At 59.9% G+C, this 23,969-nt stretch overlaps 2 protein-coding genes across 2 annotated transcripts in view; one reads left to right on the plus strand and one right to left on the minus strand.

Moving 5' to 3' along the window:
- Nucleotides 1-823: 823 nt before the first annotated feature.
- Nucleotides 824-14,787, minus strand: LOC144954102 (coiled-coil-helix-coiled-coil-helix domain-containing protein 2-like). Its single transcript, XM_078884677.1, has 4 exons — nt 14,613-14,787; nt 3,929-4,193; nt 1,970-2,117; nt 824-939 (listed from the first exon to the last, which is right to left on the minus strand). The coding sequence occupies exons 1-4, from the start codon at nt 14,663-14,665 to the stop codon at nt 932-934; spliced, it is 474 nt and encodes a 157-aa protein (XP_078740803.1). The 5' UTR covers nt 14,666-14,787; the 3' UTR covers nt 824-931.
- Nucleotides 14,788-19,273: 4,486 nt separating this feature from the next.
- The window catches only part of LOC144954101 (UDP-sugar transporter protein SLC35A5-like), a gene marked incomplete at its 3' end in the record, with an annotated part of 11,686 nt that continues 6,990 nt past the window's right edge, over nt 19,274-23,969 (plus strand). Inside the window, exons 1-2 of the mRNA XM_078884676.1 lie at nt 19,274-19,681; nt 21,027-21,113. Of these exons, the coding sequence (XP_078740802.1) occupies nt 19,534-19,681; nt 21,027-21,113 (235 nt within the window). The remainder of the gene's footprint in view (nt 19,682-21,026; nt 21,114-23,969) is intronic.

Below are 23,969 nucleotides of genomic sequence, written 5' to 3' on the forward strand. Positions count from 1 at the left end.
AGTGCTGGTGATGATTGTGGTAATGCTGGTGATGGTGTTGGTGGTGATGGCGGTGATGGTGTTAGTGGTGGTGCTGGTGGTGATGGCGGTGATGGTGTTAGTGGTGGTGCTGGTGGTGATGGCGGTGATGGTGTTAGTGGTGGTGCTGGTGGTGATGGTGGTGATGGTGTTAGTGGTGGTGCTGGTGGTGATGGTGGTGATGGTGTTAGTGGTGGTGCTGGTGGTGATGGTGGTGATGGTGTTAGTGGTGGTGCTGGTGGTGATGGTGGTGATGGTGTTAGTGGTGGTGCTGGTGGTGATGGTGGTGATGGTGTTAGTGGTGGTGCTGGTGGTGATGGTGGTGATGGTGTTAGTGGTGGTGCTGGTGGTGATGGCGGTGATGGTGTTAGTGGTGGTGCTGGTGGTGATGGTGGTGATGGTGTTAGTGGTGGTGTTGGTGGTGATGGCGGTGATGGTGTTAGTGGTGGTGCTGGTGGTGATGGCGGTGATGGTGTTAGTGGTGGTGCTGGTGGTGATGGCGGTGATGGTGTTAGTGGTGGTGCTGGTGGTGATGGTGGTGATGGTGTTAGTGGTGGTGCTGGTGGTGATGGTGGTGATGGTGTTAGTGGTGGTGCTGGTGGTGATGGTGGTGATGGTGTTAGTGGTGGTGCTGGTGGTGATGGTGTTGGTTTTAGTGCTAGAACAGCTGAGGGTCTTCCTCATCCTCCACCTCCTCCTCCACCTCCTCCACCACCTCCACCTCCACCACCACCTCCTCCTCCACCTCCACCTCCACCACCACCTCCTCCACCACCTCCACCTCCCCCACCTCCTCCACCTCCACCACCTCCTCCACCTCCTCCACCACCTCCACCACCTCCACCACCTCTCATGGCAGGCAGGGACAGCCTCTGCAGACTTGCGACTCCCATTCCTGTACAGATCTCGATCACTACAATCCTACAGACACACGGGGGACACGGAGAGTTGGTGGGGAGGGAGCACAAGGTGGGGTGGGTGAGTGGGTGAGTGAGTGGGTGAGTGAGTGGGTGAGTGGGTGAGTGAGTGAGTGGGTGAGTGGGTGAGTGGGTGAGTGGGTGGGTGAGTGGGTGAGTGGGTGAGTGAGTGGGTGGGTGGGTGAGTGAGTGGGTGGGTGGGTGAGTGGTGAGTGGGTGGGTGGGTGAGTGGGTGAGTGGGTGAGTGGGTGAGTGGGTGGGTGAGTGAGTGGGTGGGTGGGTGAGTGAGTGGGTGGGTGGGTGAGTGGTGAGTGGGTGGGTGGGTGAGTGGGTGAGTGGGTGGGTGAGTGGGTGAGTGGGTGGGTGAGTGGGTGGGTGGGTGAGTGAGTGGGTGGGTGGGTGAGTGGTGAGTGGGTGGGTGGGTGAGGTGAGTGGGTGGGTGAGTGAGTGGGTGGGTGGGTGAGTGAGTGAGTGGGTGAGTGAGTGGGTGGGTGAGTGGGTGGGTGGGTGAGTGAGTGGGTGAGTGGGTGAGTGAGTGAGTGAGTGGGTGGGTGAGTGAGTGAGTGGGTGGGTGAGTGAGTGAGTGAGTGGGTGAGTGGGTGAGTGGGTGGGTGAGTGAGTGGGTGGGTGAGTGAGTGGGTGAGTGGGTGAGTGAGTGGGTGAGTGGGTGAGTGGGTGGGTGGGTGGGTGAGTGAGTGGGTGAGTGAGTGGGTGAGTGGTGAGTGGGTGAGTGAGTGAGTGAGTGAGTGGGTGGGTGAGTGAGTGAGTGGGTGAGTGAGTGAGTGGGTGAGTGGGTGAGTGAGTGAGTGAGTGGATGGGTGAGTGGGTGGGTGAGTGGATGGGTCAGTGGATGGGTCAGTGGATGGGTCAGTGGATGGGTCAGTGAGTGGGTCAGTGAGTGGGTGAGTGGCTAGGTGAGTGGCTAGGTGAGTGAGTGGGCGAGTGGCTAGGTGAGTGAGCGAGTGACTGAGTGAGCCACCGAGTGAGCCACCGAGTGAGCCGCCGAGCCACCGAATGACCCTCCACCCGCTCACCGTTGGCCGTCTTGCACTGGCGCAGTGCCTCGTTGAAGCCCTCGCACAGGCCCAGGTCGTACTGGCTCTGGGCGCACTCCAGGAACTGCTTCATCTCCACGCTGCACGGCTGCATCTGCTGCCGCTGGTACAGTGGCTGCGGTGCCTCCTGCACGGACCGACAAGGCGACGTTCAACACGCGGCCAAACGTTTAGCCCGCAAGTCCCTCAGATCAGATGAGTCCCTCACATCAGATGAGTCCAGCTCCTATCCACCGGATGTTTTTATTCGCTAACTCCTATCCAGCACCCACCCAACTCTACCCACCCCATCCACTCACACATCCATCCACACATCCACTCACCCACTCACCCACCCACTCACTCACTCACCCACCCACTCACCCACCCACTCACCCACCCACTCACCCACCCACTCACCCACCCACTCACCCACCCACTCACCCACCCACTCACTCACCCACTCACCCACCCACTCACTCACCCACTCACCCACCCACTCACTCACCCACCCACTCACCCACCCACTCACTCACTCACTCACCCACCCACTCACCCACCCACTCACCCACCCACCCACTCACCCACCCACTCACTCACCCACCCACCCACTCACTCACTCACCCACTCACCCACCCACTCACTCACCCACCCACCCACTCACTCACTCACCCACCCACTCACCCACCCACCCACTCACTCACACATCCACCCACTCACTCACCCACTCACCCACCCACTCACTCACCCACCCACTCACTCACTCACCCACCCACTCACTCACCCACCCACTCACTCACTCACCCACCCACCCACCCACCCACCCACCCACTCACCCACCCACCCACTCACCCACCCACTCACTCACCCACCCACCCACCCACCCACTCACCCACTCACCCACCCACCCACCCACTCACCAACCCACCCACCCACTCACCCACCCACCCACCCACTCACCCACCCACCCACTCACTCACTCACCCACCCACCCACTCACTCACCCACCCACCCACTCACTCACTCACCCACCCACCCACTCACTCACCCACCCACTCACCCACCCACCCACCCACTCACTCACCCACCCACCCACCCACTCACTCACCCACCCACTCACCCACCCACCCACCCACTCACCCACCCACCCACTCACTCACTCACCCACCCACCCACCCACTCACCCACCCACTCACCAACCCACCCACTCACTCACTAACCCACCCACTCACTCACTCACCCACCCACTCACTCACTCACCCACCCACCCACCCACTCACTCACCCACCCACTCACTCACCCACCCACCCACTCACTCACCCACCCACCCACTCACTCACCCACCCACCCACTCACTCACCCACCCACCCACTCACTCACCCACCCACCCACCCACCCACCCACCCACCCACTCACTCACCCACCCACCCACTCACTCACTCACTCACCCACCCACCCACCCACTCACTCACCCACCCACCCACCCACCCACCCACCCACCCACTCACTCACCCACCCACCCACTCACCCACCCACCCACCCACTCACTAACCCACCCACTCACTCACCCACCCACCCACCCACTCACTCACCCACCCACCCACTCACTCACTCACCCACCCACCCACCCACTCACCCACCCACCCACCCACTCACTAACCCACCCACTCACTCACTCACCCACCCACCCACTCACTCACTCACCCACCCACCCACTCACTCACCCACCCACCCACTCACTCACCCACCCACCCACCCACCCACCCACTCACCCACCCACCCACCCACTCACCCACCCACCCACCCACCCACCCACTCACTAACCCACCCACTCACTCACCCACCCACCCACTCACTCACCTACCCACCCACCCCCACCCCACCCACTCCCCCACTCCCCCCCACCCACTCCCCCCACCCACTCCCCCCCACCCACTCCCCCCCACACCCCCCACCCACCTGGTAGGTGACGTCAGGGCGTGCGGCCTCAGCGGGTGCCTCCGCCCCCCCGGCCCCTCCCCCCATGGCCCCCGAGAGGGCCCCCCCCAGCACGTGACCCATGGCGGAGCCAACTGCCACTCCGGCCGCCGTCGTGGCCATCTGAGCCATGAGGCCCGGCTGGCGGGGGGTGGGGGCCATGGGGGGAGGGGCCATGGGGGGCCCCGCCGTGGGGGGAGGGGCCACGGAGGAGGCCGGGCGGGGTGGGGGCCGTGGAGGGGCCGCGCTGGGGAGGGGGGAGGGGGGGGAGGGGGGGGAGGGGGGAAAGAGGTGAGTTGGTGGGTGGGTGGGTTGGTGAGTGGGTGGGTGGGTGGGTGAGTGAGTGGGTGAGTGGGTGAGTGGGTGGATGAGTGGGTTGGTGGGTGAGTGAGTGGGTGAGTGGGTGGGTTGGTGAGTGGGTGAGTGGGTTGGTGGGTGAGTGGGTGGGTGAGTGGGTGAGTGGGTGAGTGGGTTGGTGAGTGGGTGGGTGGGTGAGTGGGTGGGTGGGTTGGTTGGTGGGTGAGTGGGTGAGTGAGTGGGTGGGTGAGTGGGTTGGTGGGTGGGTGAGTGGGTTGGTGGGTGGGTTGGTGGGTGGGTGAGTGGGTGGGTTGGTGAGTGGGTGGGTGAGTGGGTTGGTGAGTGCGTGAGTGGGTGAGTGGGTTGGTGGGTGGGTGAGTGGGTTTGTGGGTGGGTGAGTGGATGGGTGAGTGGGAGGGTGAGTGGGTTGGTGGGTTAGTGGGTGGGTGGGTGAGTGGGTTGGTGGGTGGGTGGGTGAGTGGGTTGGTGGGTGAGTGGGTGGGTGAGTGGGTGAGTGGGTGGATGAGTGGGTGAGTGGGTTGGTGGGTGAGTGGGTGGGTGAGTGGGTGAGTGGGTGGGTTGGTGGGTGAGTGAGTGGGTGGGTGGGTGGGTGAGTGGGTGGGTGAGTGGGTTGGTGGGTGGGTTGGTGAGTGGGTGGGTGAGTGGGTTGGTGGGTGGGTTGGTTGGTGGGTGGGTGGGTGAGTGGGTGGGTGGATGAGTGGGTTGGTGGGTGGATGAGTGGGTTGGTGGGTGAGTGGGTGGATGAGTGGGTTGGTGGGTGAGTCAGTGGGTGAGTGGGTGGGTTGGTGAGTGGGTGGGTGAGTGGGTGGGTGAGTGGGTGGGTTGGTGGGTGAGTGGGTTGGTGAGTGGGTGGGTGAGTGGGTGAGTGGGTTGGTGGGTGGGTGAGTGGATGGGTGAGTGAGTGGGTGAGTGAGTGGGTGAGTGGGTGAGTGGGTGGGTGAGTGGGTGGGTGGGTGAGTGGGTGGGTGAGTGGGTGGGTGAGTGGGTTGGTAGGTGGGTAAGTGGGTTTGTGGGTGGGTGAGTGGGTGAGTGGGTGGGTGAGTGGGTGAGTGGGTGGTTGGGTGAGTGGGTTGGTGGGTGAGTGAGTGGGTGGGTGGGTTGGTGAGTGGGTGGGTGAGTGGGTGGGTGAGTGGGTTGGTGGGTGGGTGGGTGAGTGGGTGAGTGGGTTGGTGGGTGGGTGAGTGGATGGGTGAGTGAGTGGGTGAGTGAGTGAATGGGTGAGTGAGTGGATGAGTGGGTGGGTTGGTGAGTGGGTGAGTGGGTGAGTGGGTGAGTGGGTTGGTGGGTGAGTGGGTTGGTGGGTGAGTGGGTGGGTGAGTGGGTGAGTGGGTGGGTTGGTGGGTGAGTGAGTGGGTGGGTGGGTGAGTGGGTGGGTGGGTGAGTGGGTGGGTGAGTGGGTGAGTGGGTTGGTGGGTGAGTGGGTGGGTGAGTGGGTGAGTGGGTGGGTTGGTGGGTGAGTGGGTGGGTGGGTTGGTGAGTGGGTGGGTGAGTGGGTGGGTGAGTGGGTTGGTGGGTGAGTGGGTGGGTGAGTGGGTGAGTGGGTGGGTTGGTGGGTGAGTGAGTGGGTGGGTGGGTGAGTGGGTGGATGAGTGGGTTGGTGGGTGAGTGGGTGGATGAGTGGGTTGGTGGGTGAGTGAGTGGGTGAGTGGGTGAGTGGGTGGGTTGGTGAGTGGGTGGGTGAGTGGGTGGGTGAGTGGGTGGGTTGGTGGGTGAGTGGGTTGGTGAGTGGGTGGGTGAGTGGGTGAGTGGGTTGGTGGGTGGGTGAGTGGATGGGTGAGTGAGTGGGTGAGTGGGTGGGTGGGTGAGTGGGTGGGTGAGTGGGTGGGTGAGTGGGTTGGTAGGTGGGTAAGTGGGTTTGTGGGTGGGTGAGTGGGTGGGTGAGTGGGTGGGTGAGTGGGTGGTTGGGTGAGTGGGTTGGTGGGTGAGTGAGTGGGTGGGTGGGTTGGTGAGTGGGTGGGTGAGTGGGTGGGTGAGTGGGTTGGTGGGTGAGTGGGTGGGTGAGTGGGTGGGTTGGTGAGTGGGTGGGTGAGTGGGTGAGTGGGTTGGTGGGTGGGTGAGTGGATGGGTGAGTGAGTGGGTGAGTGAGTGAGTGGGTGAGTGAGTGGATGAGTGGGTGGGTTGGTGAGTGGGTGAGTGGGTGGGTGAGTGGGTGAGTGGGTTGGTGGGTGAGTGGGTGGGTGAGTGGGTGAGTGGGTGGGTTGGTGGGTGAGTGAGTGGGTGGGTGGGTTGGTGAGTGGGTGGGTGGGTGGGTGAGTGGGTTGGTGGGTGGGTTGGTGAGTGGGTGGGTGAGTGGGTTGGTGGGTGGGTTGGTTGGTGGGTGGGTGGATGAGTGGGTTGGTGGGTGGATGAGTGGGTTGGTGGGTGAGTGGGTGGATGAGTGGGTTGGTGGGTGAGTGGGTGGATGAGTGGGTTGGTGGGTGAGTGAGTGGGTGGGTTGGTGAGTGGGTGGGTGAGTGGGTGGGTGAGTGGGTGGGTTGGTGGGTGAGTGGGTTGGTGAGTGGGTGGGTGAGTGGGTGAGTGGGTTGGTGAGTGAGTGGATGAGTGGGTGGGTTGGTGAGTGGGTTGGTGGGTGCGTGAGTGGGTGAGTGGATGGGTGAGTGGGTGAGTGGGTGGGTGAGTGGGTGGGTGAGTGGGTGGGTGAGTGGGTGGGTGAGTGGGTGGGTTGGTAGGTGGGAAAGTGGGTTTGTGGGTGGGTGAGTGGGTGAGTGGATGGGTGAGTGGGTGAGTGGGTGGGTGAGTGGGTGAGTGGGTGAGTGGGTGAGTGGGTGGATGAGTGGGTTGGTGGGTGAGTGAGTGGGTGGGTTGGTGAGTGGGTGGGTGAGTGGGTGGGTGAGTGGGTGGGTTGGTGGGTGAGTGGGTTGGTGAGTGGGTGGGTGAGTGGGTGAGTGGGTTGGTGAGTGAGTGGATGAGTGGGTGGGTTGGTGAGTGGGTGGTTGGGTGAGTGGGTTGGTGGGTGAGTGAGTGGGTGGGTGGGTTGGTGAGTGGGTGGGTGAGTGGGTTGGTGGGTGAGTGGGTGGGTGAGTGGGTGGGTTGGTGAGTGGGTGGGTGAGTGGGTGAGTGGGTTGGTGGGTGGGTGAGTGGATGGGTGAGTGAGTGGGTGAGTGAGTGAGTGGGTGAGTGAGTGGATGAGTGGGTGGGTTGGTGAGTGGGTTGGTGGGTGCGTGAGTGGGTGAGTGGATGGGTGAGTGGGTGAGTGGGTTGGTGGGTGGGTGAGTGGGTTGGTGGGTGGGTGAGTGGGTGGGTGAGTGGGTGGGTGAGTGGGTGAGTGGGTTGGTGGGTGGGTGAGTGGGTGAGTGGGTGGGTGGGTGAGTGGGTGGGTGAGTGGGTGGGGTGAGTGGGTGGGTAAGTGGTAGAGTGGGTTGGTGAGTGGGTGGGTGAGTGGGTTAGTGGGTGAGTGAGTGGATGGGTGAGTGGATGGGTGAGTAGGTGGGTGAGTGGGTGAGTGAGTAGGTGGGTGAGTGAGTAGGTGGGCGAGTGGGTGGGAGAGTGGGTAGGTGAATGAGTGGGTAGGTAGGCGAGTGAGGTGGCGAGTGGGTGGGTAAGTGAGTGGGTGAGTACATGAGTGTGTGGTTGAGTGGGTAGGTGAGTGACTGAGTGGGTAGGTGAGTAAGTGGGTGAGTGAGTGAGTCGGTAGGTGAGTGGGTGAGAGAGTGAGTAGGTAGCTGAGTAGGTGAGTGCGTAGGTAGGTGAGTGAGCAGGTAGGTGAGTGGGTGAGTAGGTGAGTGGGTGAGTAGGTGAGTGGGTGAGTAGGTGAGTGGGTGAGTAGGTGAGTGGGTGAGTGAGTAGGTAGCTGATTGGGTGAGTGCGTAGGTAGGTGAGTGAGTTGGTGAGTGAGTAGGTAGCTGATTGGGTGAGTGGGTAGGTGAGTGAGTGGGTGAGTGAGTCGGTAGGTGAGTGGGTGAGTGAGTAGGTAGCTGAGTGGGTGAGTACGTAGGTAGGTGAGTGGGTGGGTAGGTGAGTGAGTGGGTAGGTAGGCGAGTGAGGTGGCGAGTGGGTGGGTAAGTGAGTGGGTGGATGAGTGTGTGGGTTAGTGAGTGGGTGAGTGAGTGGGTGAGTGAGTTGGTGAGTAGGTAGGTGAGTGAGTGGGTAGGTGAGTGAGTGCGTGAGTCGGTAGGTGAGTGGGTGAGTAGGTGAGTGGGTGAGTAGGTGAGTGGGTGAGTAGGTGAGTGGGTTAATGTTAGACCCCACCACCCCCGCACAGAAACCTCCCTTGCCAAGTCAAGGTGACTTAGCAAGAGACGTTTCTGGTCTCGGCAAGATCACCACGGTTCTTCGTTATTTTAGTCTACAAGGAATGTTAGAGGTGGTGTGCCGGGTGCCGTGGGTATGGGTCTCTGTGAGTGTGTGTCTCTGTGTGTCTCTGTGTGTCTCTGTGTGTCTCTGTGTGTCTCTGTGTGTCTCTGTGTGTCTCTGTGTGTCTCTGTGTGTCTCTGTGGGTCTCTGTGGGTCTCTGTGGGTCTCTGTGTGTCTGTGTGGGTCTCTGTGAGTGTGTGTCTCTGTGGGTCTCTGTGTGTCTCTGTGTGTCTCTGTGTGTCTCTGTGGGTCTCTGTGAGTGTGTGTCTCTGTGTGTTTCTGTGTGTCTCTGTGTGTCTCTGTGTGTCTCTGTGTGTCTCTGTGTGTCTCTGTGGGTCTCTGTGGGTCTCTGTGGGTCTCTGTGGGTCTCTGTGGGTCTCTGTGGGTCTCTGTGGGTCTCTGTGAGTGTGTGTCTCTGTGTGTCTCTGTGGGTCTCTGTGGGTCTCTGTGGGTCTCTGTGGGTCTCTGTGGGTCTCTGTGGGTCTCTGTGGGTCTCCGTGTGTCTCTGTGGGTCTCCGTGGGTCTCTGTGAGTGTGGGTCTCTGTGAGTGTGGGTCTCTGTGTGTCTCTGTGGGTCTCTGTGGGTCTCTGTGGGTCTCTGTGGGTCTCTGTGGGTCTCTGTGGGTCTCTGTGGGTCTCTGTGGGTCTCTGTGGGTCTCTGTGGGTCTCTGTGGGTCTCTGTGGGTCTCTGTGGGTCTCTGTGGGTCTCTGTGGGACTCTGTGGGTCTCCGTGTGTCTCTGTGGGTCTCTGTGAGTGTGGGTCTCTGTGGGTCTCTGTGGGTCTCTGTGGGTCTCTGTGGGTCTCTGTGGGTCTCTGTGGGTCTCTGTGGGTCTCTGTGGGTCTCTGTGGGTCTCCGTGTGTCTCTGTGGGTCTCTGTGGGTCTCTGTGAGTGTGGGTCTCTGTGTGTCTCTGTGTGTCTCTGTGTGTCTCTGTGGGTCTCTGTGGGTCTCTGTGGGTCTCTGTGGGTCTCTGTGGGTCTCTGTGGGTCTCTGTGGGTGTGGGTCTCTGTGAGTGTGGGTCTCTGTGGGTCTGTGAGTGTGGGTCTCTGTGAGTCTCTATGGGTCTCTATGGGTCTCTATGGGTCTCTGTGAGTGTGGGTCTCTGTGAGTGTGGGTCTCTGTGAGTGTGGGTCTCTGTGGGTCTGTGAGTGTGGGTCTCTGTGAGTCTCTATGGGTCTCTGACTATGGGTCTCTGCTAGAGGTGGTGTGCCGGGTGCCGTGGGTCACCCCTCGGACCCCCCCCCCCCCACTCCGTGACCTCTGTGTGACCTCAGCCTCAGTCGAACTCGCCATCACAATCCTCTCTGGCTCTCTCAGACTTTCCTGGCTCAAACCGGCACAGGTCTGCGAGAGTGGGTCTCTGTGAGTCTCGGTGAGTCTCGGTGGGTATCTGTGGGTATCTGTGGGTCTCTGTGGGTCTCTGTGGGTCTCTGTGGGTCTCTGTGGGTATCTGTGGGTATCTTTGGGTCTCTGTGGGTATCTTTGGGTATATGTGAGTCTCTGTGGGTCTCTGAGGGGATCTGAGGGGATCTGAGGGGATCTGAGGGGATCTGAGGGTCTCTGTGGGTCTCTGTGCGTCTCTGTGCGTCTCTGTGCGTCTCTGTGCGTCTCTGTGGGTCTCTGTGGGTCTCTGTGGGTCTCTGTGCGTCTCTGTGCGTCTCTGTGCGTCTCTGTGCGTCTCTATGGGTCTCTGTGAGTGTGGGTCTCTGTGAGTGTGGGTCTCTGTGGGTCTGTGAGTGTGGGTCTCTGTGAGTCTCTATGGGTCTCTATGGGTCTCTATGGGTCTCTGTGAGTGTGGGTCTCTGTGAGTGTGGGTCTCTGTGAGTGTGGGTCTCTGTGGGTCTGTGAGTGTGGGTCTCTGTGAGTCTCTATGGGTCTCTGACTATGGGTCTCTGCTAGAGGTGGTGTGCCGGGTGCCGTGGGTCACCCCTCGGACCCCCCCCCCCACTCCGTGACCTCTGTGTGACCTCAGCCTCAGTCGAACTCGCCATCACAATCCTCTCTGGCTCTCTCAGACTTTCCTGGCTCAAACCGGCACAGGTCTGCGAGAGTGGGTCTCTGTGAGTCTCGGTGAGTCTCGGTGGGTATCTGTGGGTATCTGTGGGTATCTGTGGGTCTCTGTGGGTCTCTGTGGGTCTCTGTGGGTCTCTGTGGGTCTCTGTGGGTCTCTGTGGGTCTCTGTGGGTCTCTGTGGGTCTCTGTGGGTCTCTGTGGGTCTCTGTGGGTCTCTGTGGGTCTCTGTGGGTCTCTGTGGGTCTCTGTGGGTCTCTGTGGGTCTCTGTGGGTCTCTGTGGGTCTCTGTGGGTGTGGGTCTCTGTGGGTCTCTGTGTGTCTCTGTGGGTCTCTGTGGGTCTCTGTGGGTCTCTGTGGGTCTCTGTGGGTCTCTGTGGGTCTCTGTGGGTCTCTGTGGGTCTCTGTGGGTCTCCGTGTGTCTCTGTGGGTCTCTGTGGGTCTCTGTGAGTGTGGGTCTCTGTGTGTCTCTGTGTGTCTCTGTGTGTCTCTGTGGGTCTCTGTGGGTCTCTGTGGGTCTCTGTGGGTCTCTGTGGGTCTCTGTGGGTCTCTGTGGGTCTCTGTGGGTCTCTGTGAGTGTGGGTCTCTGTGAGTGTGGGTCTCTGTGGGTCTGTGAGTGTGGGTCTCTGTGAGTCTCTATGGGTCTCTATGGGTCTCTATGGGTCTCTGTGAGTGTGGGTCTCTGTGAGTGTGGGTCTCTGTGAGTGTGGGTCTCTGTGGGTCTGTGAGTGTGGGTCTCTGTGAGTCTCTATGGGTCTCTGACTATGGGTCTCTGCTAGAGGTGGTGTGCCGGGTGCCGTGGGTCACCCCTCGGACCCCCCCCCCCACTCCGTGACCTCTGTGTGACCTCAGCCTCAGTCGAACTCGCCATCACAATCCTCTCTGGCTCTCTCAGACTTTCCTGGCTCAAACCGGCACAGGTCTGCGAGAGTGGGTCTCTGTGAGTCTCGGTGAGTCTCGGTGGGTATCTGTGGGTATCTGTGGGTCTCTGTGGGTCTCTGTGGGTCTCTGTGGGTATCTGTGGGTATCTTTGGGTCTCTGTGGGTATCTTTGGGTATATGTGAGTCTCTGTGGGTCTCTGAGGGGATCTGAGGGGATCTGAGGGGATCTGAGGGGATCTGAGGGTCTCTGTGGGTCTCTGTGCGTCTCTGTGCGTCTCTGTGCGTCTCTGTGCGTCTCTGTGGGTCTCTGTGGGTCTCTGTGGGTCTCTGTGGGTCTCTGTGGGTCTCTGTGCGTCTCTGTGCGTCTCTGTGCGTCTCTGTGCGTCTCTATGGGTCTCTGTGAGTGTGGGTCTCTGTGAGTGTGGGTCTCTGTGGGTCTGTGAGTGTGGGTCTCTGTGAGTCTCTATGGGTCTCTATGGGTCTCTATGGGTCTCTATGGGTCTCTGTGAGTGTGGGTCTCTGTGAGTGTGGGTCTCTGTGAGTGTGGGTCTCTGTGGGTCTGTGAGTGTGGGTCTCTGTGAGTCTCTATGGGTCTCTGACTATGGGTCTCTGCTAGAGGTGGTGTGCCGGGTGCCGTGGGTCACCCCTCGGACCCCCCCCCCCCACTCCGTGACCTCTGTGTGACCTCAGCCTCAGTCGAACTCGCCATCACAATCCTCTCTGGCTCTCTCAGACTTTCCTGGCTCAAACCGGCACAGGTCTGCGAGAGTGGGTCTCTGTGAGTCTCGGTGAGTCTCGGTGGGTATCTGTGGGTATCTGTGGGTATCTGTGGGTATCTGTGGGTCTCTGTGGGTCTCTGTGGGTCTCTGTGGGTCTCTGTGGGTCTCTGTGGGTCTCTGTGGGTCTCTGTGGGTCTCTGTGGGTCTCTGTGGGTCTCTGTGGGTATCTGTGGGTATCTTTGGGTATCTTTGGGTCTCTGTGGGTATCTTTGGGTATATGTGAGTCTCTGTGGGTCTCTGAGGGGATCTGAGGGGATCTGAGGGGATCTGAGGGGATCTGAGGGGATCTGAGGGTCTCTGTGGGTCTCTGTGCGTCTCTGTGCGTCTCTGTGCGTCTCTGTGCGTCTCTGTGCGTCTCTGTGCGTCTCTGTGGGTCTCTGTGGGTCTCTGTGGGTCTCTGTGCGTCTCTGTGCGTCTCTGTGCGTCTCTGTGCGTCTCTGTGCGTCTCTGTGCGTCTCTGTGCGTCTCTGTGCGTCTCTGTGCGTCTCTGTGCGTCTCTGTGCGTCTCTGTGGGTCTCTGTGGGTCTCTGTGGGTCTCTGTGGGTCTCTGTGGGTCTCTGTGGGTATCTGTGGGTCTCTGTGGGTCTCTGTGGGTCTCTGTGGGTCTCTGTGGGTCTCTGTGGGTCTCTGTGGGTATCTGTGGGTATGTCTCTATGATGTGTCTCTGTGGGTGTCTCTGTGTCTCTGTAGGTATGTGTCTCTACGATGGGTCTCTGTGTGTCTCTGTGTGTCTCTGTGGGTCTCTGTGGGTCTCTGTGGGTCTCTGTGGGTCTCTGTGGGTCTCTACGATGGGTCTCTACGATGGGTCTCTACGATGGGTCTCTGTGGGTCTCTGTGGGTCTCTGTGGGTCTCTGTGGGTATCTGTGGGTATCTGTGCGTCTCTGTGCGTCTCTGTGCGTCTCTGTGCGTCTCTGTGCGTCTCTGTGCGTCTCTGTGCGTCTCTGTGCGTCTCTGTGCGTCTCTGTGCGTCTCTGTGCGTCTCTGTGCGTCTCTGTGGGTCTCTGTGGGTCTCTGTGAGTCTCTGTGAGTCTATGTGAGTCTATGTGAGTATATGTGAGTCTCTGTGGGTCTCTGTAAGTCTTGGTGGGTATCTGTGGGTATCTGTGGGTATCTGTGGGTCTCTGTGGGTCTCTGTGGGTATCTTTGGGTATCTTTGGGTATCTTTGGGTATCTTTGGGTCTCTGTGAGTCTCTGTGTGTCTCTGTGTGTCTCTGTGTGTCTCTGTGTGTCTCTGTGGATCTCTGTGGGTCTCTTTGGGTCTCTGTGTGTCTCTGTGTGTCTCCGTGGTGTATAGTGTAGTGTATAGTAGTGTAGTGTATAGTAGTGTAGTGTATAGTGTAGTGTATAGTGTAGTGTATAGTATAGTGTATAGTATAGTGTATAGTGTAATGTAGTGTATAGTGTAGTGTATAGTATAGTGTATAGTGTAATGTAGTGTATAGTGTAGTGTATAGTGTAGTGTATAGTGTAGTGCATAGTGTAATGTAGTGTATAGTGTAGTGTATAGTGTAGTGTATAGTATAGTGTATAGTATAGTGTATAGTGTAGTGTACATTAGTGTATAGTAGTTTAGTGTATAGTGTAGTGTAAAGTGTAGTGTATAGTAGTGTAGTGTATAGTGTAATGTAGTGCATAGTGTAGTGTATAGTATAGTGTATAGTGTAGTGTACATTAGTGTATAGTAGTTTAGTGTATAGTGTAGTGTAAAGTGTAGTGTATAGTAGTGTAGTGTATAGTGTAGTGTATAGTGTAGTGTATAGTGGTGTAGTGTATAGCAGTGTAGTGTATAGCAGTGTAGTGTATAGCAGTGTAGTGTATAGTGTAGTGTATAGTGTAGTGTATAGTGCAGTGTATAGTGTAGTGTATAGTGTAGTGTATAGCAGTGTAGTGTATAGCAGTGTAGTGTATAGCAGTGTAGTGTATAGCAGTGTAGTGTATAGTGTAGTGTATAGTGTAGTGTATACGAGTACACACACATTGACACACACACAGACAGCTCTTATACCAGGCTAGGCACACATTGACACACACACACACACACAGCTCTTGTACCAGACTAGGTACACCCCGATACACACACAGATCCCCCGTGTAAGCCTGAAATAGGCCTGTTGACAAGTAGCAGCGCCTCTGAAGGTCGCCACGAGAGGGACGGGTGGGTGACCAGCATCACAACCACGCCCGACCGCCTTTGTCTCTCTCTGTCTGTCTCTCAACGGAGATGTTCCCCCTTCGACCCGAGCCAAACCGCGCGACGTCGCTCCTTCCCCGGCAGCGCGACTAGGCAAGAGCGGTACCCCTCGAGGATGCGTTGCGGCCTACCTCGCTCGCCGCGTTCCACCAAAGCGCCTCACGGCGCGTGTGTGTTGCGGTGAAAGTGTTTACCGAGCGGCGGGCGCGGGAGCCCTGGAGGTTCTGCTGCGGCTTCCACGAGGCATCTTAGCGGCGAAAATCCCGAGAAGGAGCGAGAGAGAGAGAGAGAGGCCGCCTTGAACAACGCCAAAAAGTCACCTTGAGGAGATTTGGCGGGTTCCACTGGGACAGCCTCCCACCCCCCCCGGCCTTATATAGACTCTGGGGGGGGGGGGGAGAGGGGGGTTCCAGAAGCTTCTGCGCATGCGCGGGAAGTTGGGTGAGCGTTACGTCAGCGAAAGTCACGTTGAGGGTAGAGGGGGGGGGGCTGGGGCAGCGGGGGGGGGGGACTGTCACGCGCCGGAGGTTTTTGTCTTCCGGAAGAGGTAGAGGGTCTTACGCAATTGTTAGGGGCTCTTCCGGAAGAGGAAGATGTAGGAGCTCTTCCGGAAGACGTAGGAGGTCTTCTGGAAGACGGTAGACATCTTCCGGAAGAAGGGAAAGGATCTTCCAGAAGACGGTAGACGTCTTCCGAAAGCAGGTAGACGTCTTCCGGAAGACGGTAGACGTCTTCCAGAAGACGGTAGACGTCTTCCAGAAGACGGTAGACGCCTTCCGGAAGACGATAGACGTCTTCTGGAAGACGGTAGACGTCTTCCAGAAGACGGTAGATGTCTTCCAGAAGACGGTAGACGTCTTCCGGAAGAAGGTAGAGCTCTTCCAGAAGACGGAAGTCGTCTTCCGGAAGACGGTAGAGCTCTTCCAGAAGACGGAAGTCGTCTTCCAGAAGACGGTAGACATCTTCCGTAAGAAGGTAGGCGTCTTCCGGAAGACGGTAGACATCTTCCGGAAGACGGTAGACATCTTCCGGAAGACGGTAGACGTCTTCCGGAAGACGGTAGACGTTCTACGCAAAGCGATCGAGGTCTTCACTAAGCCGGTGGGGATCTTCCGGAAGACGTAGAGGTTTGTTTATATGCGGAACTGAACGGGCGGAAGCTCCGCCGATGCCCACGTGGGAGGTGACGACACGTGGAGAGGGCGGGTCGCGAGGTGGAGGGAGGAGGTTGGAGTTGGCGGACAGGTAGCGCGACAACAACATCAACAACAACAACATCAACATCACTAACATCACTAACATCAACAACAACATCAGGGACATCACTAACATCAACATCACCCGCCCACGCATTCACCCACTCAGCCATTCACCAACCCACTCATTCACCTACCCACTCACCCACCCACTCACCCACCCACTCACCCACCTATCCACCCACCTACCCACTCACCCACCAACCCACTCACCCACCCACTCGCCAACCCACACATTCACCCACCCACTCACCCACCCACTCACCCACCCACTCACCCACCTATCCACCCACCTACCCACTCACCCACCTACCCACTCACCCACCAACCCACTCACCCACCCACTCGCCAACCCACACATTCACCCACCCACTCACCCACCCACTCACCCACCAACCCACTCACCCACCCACTCACCAACCCACACATTCACCCACCCACTCACCCACCAACCCACTCACCCACCCACTCACCCACCCACCCACTCACCCACCCACTCACCCACCAACCCACTCACCCACCCACTCACCAACCCACACATTTACCCACCCACTCACCCACCAACCCACTCACCTATCCACTCACCCACCTACCCACTCACCCACCCACCTACCCACTCAGTCACCCACTCACCCACCAACCCACTCACCCACCAACCCACTCACCCACCTAACCACTCACCCACCTAACCACTCACCCACCTACCCACTCACCCACCCACTCATCCACCCACTCACCCACCTAACCACCCACCTACCCACCCACCTACCCACTCACCCACCCACACATTTACCCACCCACTCACCCACCAACCCACTCACCCACCTATCCACCCACCTACCCACTCACCCACCAACCCACTCACCGACCCATTCACCCACCTACCCACTCACCCACCCACCTACCCACTCAGTCACCCACTCACCCACCAACCCACTCACCCACCAACCCACTCACCCACCAACCCACTCACCCACCAACCCACTCACCCACCAACCCACTCACCCACCCACTCACCAACCCACACATTTACCCACCCACTCACCCACCAACCCACTCACCCACCCACCTACCCACTCAGTCACCCACTCACCCACCAACTCACTCACCCACCTAACCACTCACCCACCTACCCACTCACCCACCCACTCATCCACCCACTCACCCACCCACTCATCCACCCACTCATCCACCTAACCACCCACCTACCCACCCACCTACCCACTCACCCACCCACCTACCCACTCACCCACCCACCTACCCACTCACCCACCAACCCACTCACCCACCCACTCGCCAACCCACACATTCACCCACCCACTCACCCACCAACCCACTCACCCACCAACCCACTCACCCACCCACTCACCAACCCACACATTTACCCACCCACTCACCCACCAACCCACTCACCCACCTATCCACCCACCTACCCACTCACCCACCTACCCACTCACTCACCGACCCATTCACCCACCTACCCACTCACCCACCCACCTACCCACTCAGTCACCCACTCACCCACCAACCCACTCACCCACCAACCCACTCACCCACCAACCCACTCACCCACCAACCCACTCACCCACCAACCCACTCACCCACCAACCCACTCACCCACCCACCTACCCACTCAGTCACCCACTCACCCACCAACCCACTCACCCACCAACCCACTCACCCACCAACCCACTCACCCACCAACCCACTCACCCACCAACCCACTCACCCACCCACTCACCAACCCACACATTTACCCACCCACTCACCCACCAACCCACTCACCTATCCACTCATCCACCTACCCACTCACCCACCCACCTACCCACTCAGTCACCCACTCACCCACCAACCCACTCACCCACCTAACCACTCACCCACCTACCCACTCACCCACCCACTCATCCACCCACTCACCCACCCACTCATCCACCCACTCACCCACCTAACCACCCACCTACCCACCCACCTACCCACTCACCCACCCACCTACCCACTCACCCACCCACCTACCCACTCACCCACCCACCTACCCACTCACCCACCCATTCACCTATTTACCCACCCACCCACTCACCCACCTACCCATTCACCTACCCACTCACTCACCCACTCATCCACCCACCTACCCATTCACCAACCCACTCACCCACCTACCCACTCACCCACTCACCCACTCAACAACGCACTCACCCACCCACTCACCCACCCACTCACCCACCGACTTACCCACCCATTCACCCACCCACTCACCCACCCACTCACCCACCCACTTATCCACCCACCCACCCACTCACCCACCCACTTACCCACCCACCCACTCACCCACCCACTTACCCACCCACTCAACCACTCACCCACCCACCCACTCACCCACCCACTTACCCATCCACCCACTCAACCACGCACTCACCCACCCACTCACCCACCCACCTACCCACTCACCCACCCATTCCGTCACCCACTCACCCACCCACTCACCCACCCACCTACCCACTCACTCACCCACTTAATCACCCACCCACTTACCCACCCACTCAACCACTCACCCACCCACCCACTCACCCACCCACCCACTTACCTATCCACCCACTCAACCACGCACTCACCCACCCACTCACCCACCCACCTACCCACTCACCCACCCATTCCGTCACCCACTCACCCACCCACTCACCCACCCACCTACCCACTCACCCACCCACTTAATCACCCACCCACTTACCCACCCACCCACTCAACCACTCACCCACCCACCCACCCACTCACCCACCCACTCACCCACTCACCCACTCACCCACCCACCCACTCACCCACCCACTCACCCACCCACTCACCCACCCACCCACTCACCCACCCACTCACCCACTCACCCACCCACCCACTCACCCACCCACCCACTCACCCACTCACCCACCCACTCACCCACCCACCCACTCACCCACCCACCCACTCACCCACCCACTCACTCACCCACCCACTCACCCACCCACTCACCCACCCACCCACCCACTCACCCACCCACCCACCCACCCACTCACCCACCCACTCACCCACCCACTCACCCACTCACCCACCCACCCACTCACCCACCCACTCACCCACCCACTCACCCACCCACTCACCCACCCACTCACCCACCCACCCACCCACTCACCCACCCACCCACCCACTCACCCACCCACCCACCCACTCACCCACTCACCCACTCACCCACCCACTCACTCACCCACTCACCCACCCACTCACCCACCCACTCACCCACTCACCCACTCACCCACCCACTCACTCACCCACCCACTCACCCACCCACTCACCCACCCACCAATCCACTTGTTGATTCCATTTCTTCGCTCCATCTCCTCTCCCCACCAGTCCGTAGGTTCCAATCTCGAAGGTCGGCGGGGGGGGGGGGGGGGGTGTGGTGGAGTGGTGGAGTGGTGGTGGAGTGGTGGTGGTGGAGTGGTGGTGGGGTGGTAGTGGTGGTGGTGGCGTGGTGGTGGTGGGGTGGTGGTGGTGGTGGTGGTGGTAGTGGTGGTGTGGTGATAGTGGTGGTGGTGGAGTGGTGGTAGAGTGGTAGTGGTGGTGGTGGTGGAGTGGTGGAGTGATAGTGGTGGTGGTAGTGGTAGTAGTGGTGGTGGAGTGGTGGTGGTAGTGGTGATAGTAGTGGTGGTGGTGGTGTGCTGGTGGTAGTATTGGTAGTGGTGGAGTGGTGGTGGTGGTGGTGATAGTAGTGGTGGTGGTGGTGGTGATAGTCGTGGTGGTGGTGGTGGTGATAGTAGTGGTGGTGGTGGTGATAGTAGTGGTGGTGGTGGTGGTGATAGTGGTGGTGGTGGTGATAGTAGTGGTGGTGGCGGCTATGGGCTCTGGATGCCGTGTGTGGGGGTGCATCAGAGTCTCCCAGTGGGGGTCTGGCCCCCCCTGGCTCCGAGCCCTGGCTCTGGGAGCCATCTACGTGAGCCTCTCCTCCAGCCGTGTGCTCCTCATCAAGCTGGCGTCCACCAGCGGTGAGAGACTCGCTCACTCACCCACTCAGTCACTCGCTCGCTCACTCAGTCACCCAGCCACTCGCTCACCCAGCCACTCGCTCACTCACTCACCCACACACTCAGCCACGAACTCAGCCATGCACTCACTCACCCAGCCACTCACTCACTCACCCAGCCACTCGCTCACTCACCCAGTCACTCGCTCGCTCACCCACACACTCAGCCACGAACTCAGCCATGCACTCACTCACCCAGCCACTCACTCACCCAGCCACTCACTCACCCAGCCACTCACTCACCCAGCCATTCGCTCGCTCACCCACCTACTTACTCAGCCACTCACTCACCCACTCACTCACCCAGCCACTCGCTCACTCACCCAGCCACTCACTTACCCAGCCACTCACTCACTCACTCAGCCACTCACTCACCCAGCCACTCACTCACCCAGCCACTCACTCACCCAGCCACTCACTCACCCAGCCACTCACTCACCCAGCCATTCGCTCGCTCACCCACCTACTTACTCAGCCACTCACTCACCCACTCAGTCACCCAGCCACTCACTCACCCAGCCACTCGCTCGCTCACTCACCCACACACTCAGCCACGAACTCAGCCATGCACTCACTCACCCAGCCACTCACCCAGCCACTCACTCACCCAGCCACTCACTCACCCAGAAACTCACTCACCCAGCCACTCACTCACGACACTACTATACACTATACACTACATTTTACACAACCCAATACACTACACTGCTATACACTACACTATACACTACACCACTATACACTACACTACTATACACTACACTACTATACACTACACTATACACCACTATACACTACACTATACAATACACTACTATACACTACACTATACACCACTATACACTACACTATACACTACACCACTATACACTACACCACTATACACTACACTACTATACACTACACTATATACTACAGTACTATACATTACACGATTATACACTACAATACACCACTATTCACTACACAATAATATACACTACCCTATACACACTACACTACACTACTATACACTACACACTACACTACTATACACTACACTATACACTACACTACACTATACACTACACACTACACTATACACTAAACTATACACTACACACCACACTACTACACTACACACTACACTACTATACACTATACACTACACACTACACTATACACTACCCTATACACACTATACACTACACTATACACTACACTACTATACACTACACTATACACTACACTACTATACACCACTTGCCCCCACCTCCCTGCGTGGGCTACCTGTGTGTGGTGACACCTTTGTCTGTGTCTGTGTCAAGGTGGCTTTGAGTTCCTCCCGGCGAGCGTGAACCTCGCAGCCGAAGCTCTCAAGCTGCTCGTGTGTCTGGCGCTCACCTTCATCAGAGGTGCTCACCACCCACTCACCACCTGCTCACCCAGCCACTCACCCAGCCACTCACCCACTCACTCACCCACTCACTCACTCACTCAGCCACTCACCCACCCACTCACCCAGCCACTCACTCACTCACCCACCAACTCATTCACTCATCCACCCACTCACTCACTCACCCAGCCACTCACCCACCCACTCACCACCCGCTCACCCAGCCACTCACCCAGCCAATCACCCACTCACACAGCCACTCACTCACCCACTAACCCAGCTACTCACCCACTCACCCACCCACTCACTCACTCACTCACCCACCCACTCACCCACTCACTCACTCACTCACTCACTCGCTCACCCAGCTACTCACCCAGCCACTCACCCACCCACCCACCCACCTACTCACCCACCCACCCACTTACTCACTCACCCACCCACCCACTTACTCACTCACCCACCCACCCACCCACTCACCCACCCACCCACCCACTCACCCACCCACCCACTCACCCACCCACTCACCCACTCACTCACCCACCCACTCACTCACCCACCCACCCACTCACTCACCCACCCACCCAACCACCAACCCACCCACTCACGCACCCACCCACTCACCCACCCACCCACTCACCCACTCACTCACCCACCCACCCACTCACCCACTCACTCACCCACTCACCCACCCACCCACTCACCCACCCACCCACCCACTCACCCACCCACCCACCCACCCACTCACCCACCCACCCACTCACCGACCCACCCACTCACCCACCCACCCACTCACCCACCCACCCACCCACTCACCCACCCACTCACCCACCCACCCACCCTCTCACCCACTCACCCACCCTCTCACCCACTCACCCACTCACCCACCCACCCACTCACCCACCCACCCACCCACTCACCCACCCACTCACTCACCCACTCACCCACCCACCCACCCACCCACTCACCCACCCACTCACCCACTCACTCACCCACTCACTCACCCACCCACTCACCCACCCACTCACCCACTCACCCACCCACTCACCCACTCACCCACTCACCCACCCACTCACCCACTCACCCACCCACCCACTCACCCACCCACCCACCCACTCACCCACCCACCCACCCAGCCACTCACCCACCCACCCACTCACCCACCCACCCACCCACCCACTCACCCACCCACCCACCCACCCACCCACCCACTCACCCACCCACTCACCCACCCACCCACTCACCCACCCACCCACCCACCCACCCACCCAGCCACTCACCCACCCACCCACCCACTCACCCACCCACCCACCCACCCACTCACCCACCCACCCACCCACCCACTCACCGACCCACCCACCCACCCACCCACCCACTCACCCACCCACCCACCCACCCACTCACCCACCCACCCACTCACCCACCCACTCACCCACTCACCCACTCACCCACCCACCCACCACCCACTCACCACCCACCCACCCACCCACCCACCCACTCACCCACTCACCCACCCACTCACCCACCCACCCACCCACCCACCCACCCACCCACCCACTCACCCACTCACCCACCCACCCACTCACCCACCCACCCACCCACCCACCCACCCACCCACTCACTCACCCACTCACTCACCCACTCACCCACCCACCCACCCACCCACTCACTCACCCACTCACTCACCCACCCACCCACCCACCCACCCACCCACTCACCCACCCACTCACCCACCCACCCACCCACCCACCCACCCACCCCACTCACTCACCCACCCACCCACCCACCAACCCACCCACTCACCCACCCACCCACTCACCCACCCACCCACTCACTCACCCACCCACCCACCCACCCACTCACCCACCCACTCACCCACCCACTCACCCACCCACCCACTCACCCACCCTCTCACCCACCCACTCACTCACCCACCCACCCACTCACTCACCCTCTCACCCACCCACTCACTCACCCACCCACCCACTCACCCACCCTCTCACCCACCCACTCACTCACCCACCCACCCACCCACCCAGCCACTCACCCACCCACCCACCCACTCACCCACCCACCCACTCACCCACCCACCCACCCACCCACTCACCCACCCACTCACCCACCCACTCACCCACCCACCCACCCACTCACCCACCCACCCACCCACCCACTCACCCACCCACCCACCCACCCACCCACCCACCCACCCACTCACCGACCCACCCACCCACCCACCCACTCACCCACCCACCCACCCACCCACCCACTCACCCACCCACCCACTCACCCACCCACTCACCCACTCACCCACTCACCCACCCACCCACTCACCCACTCACCCACCCACCCACCCACCCACCCACCCACCCACTCACCACTCACCCACCCACTCACCCACCCACCCACTCACCCACCCACCCACCCACCCACCCACCCACCCACCCACTCACCCACTCACCCACCCACCCACCCACTCACCCACCCACCCACCCACCCACCCACCCACTCACTCACCCACTCACCCACCCACCCACCCACCCACCCACTCACTCACCCACTCACTCACCCACCCACCCACCCACCCACCCACTCACCCACCCACTCACCCACCCACCCACCCACTCACTCACCCACTCACTCACCCACCCACCCACCCACCAACCCACCCACTCACCCACCCACCCACTCACCCACCCACCCACCCACTCACTCACCCACCCACCCACCCACCCACCCACTCACCCACCCACTCACCCACCCACTCACCCACCCACCCACCCACTCACCCACCCTCTCACCCACCCACTCACTCACCCACCCACCCACTCACTCACCCTCTCACCCACCCACTCACTCACCCACCCACCCACCAACC

Source organism: Lampetra fluviatilis, unplaced genomic scaffold, assembly GCF_964198595.1.
Source record: "Lampetra fluviatilis unplaced genomic scaffold, kcLamFluv1.1 SCAFFOLD_159, whole genome shotgun sequence".
In the NCBI taxonomy this organism is placed as follows: Eukaryota; Metazoa; Chordata; class Hyperoartia; order Petromyzontiformes; family Petromyzontidae; genus Lampetra; species Lampetra fluviatilis.

Bases quoted from the DNA above. Each gene is read 5' to 3' on its own strand.
- LOC144954102 (XM_078884677.1), bottom strand. From the start codon at position 14,665: ATGCCTCGTGGAAGCCGCAGCAGAACCTCCAGGGCTCCCGCGCCCGCC. The intron at 4,194-14,612 runs GTAAACACTTTC...CCCCCTCCCCAG, and splicing joins GCTCCCGCGCCCGCCGCTCG to CGCGGCCCCTCCACGGCCCC. The intron at 2,118-3,928 runs GTGGGTGGGGGG...CGGTCCGTGCAG, and splicing joins GCCCTGACGTCACCTACCAG to GAGGCACCGCAGCCACTGTA.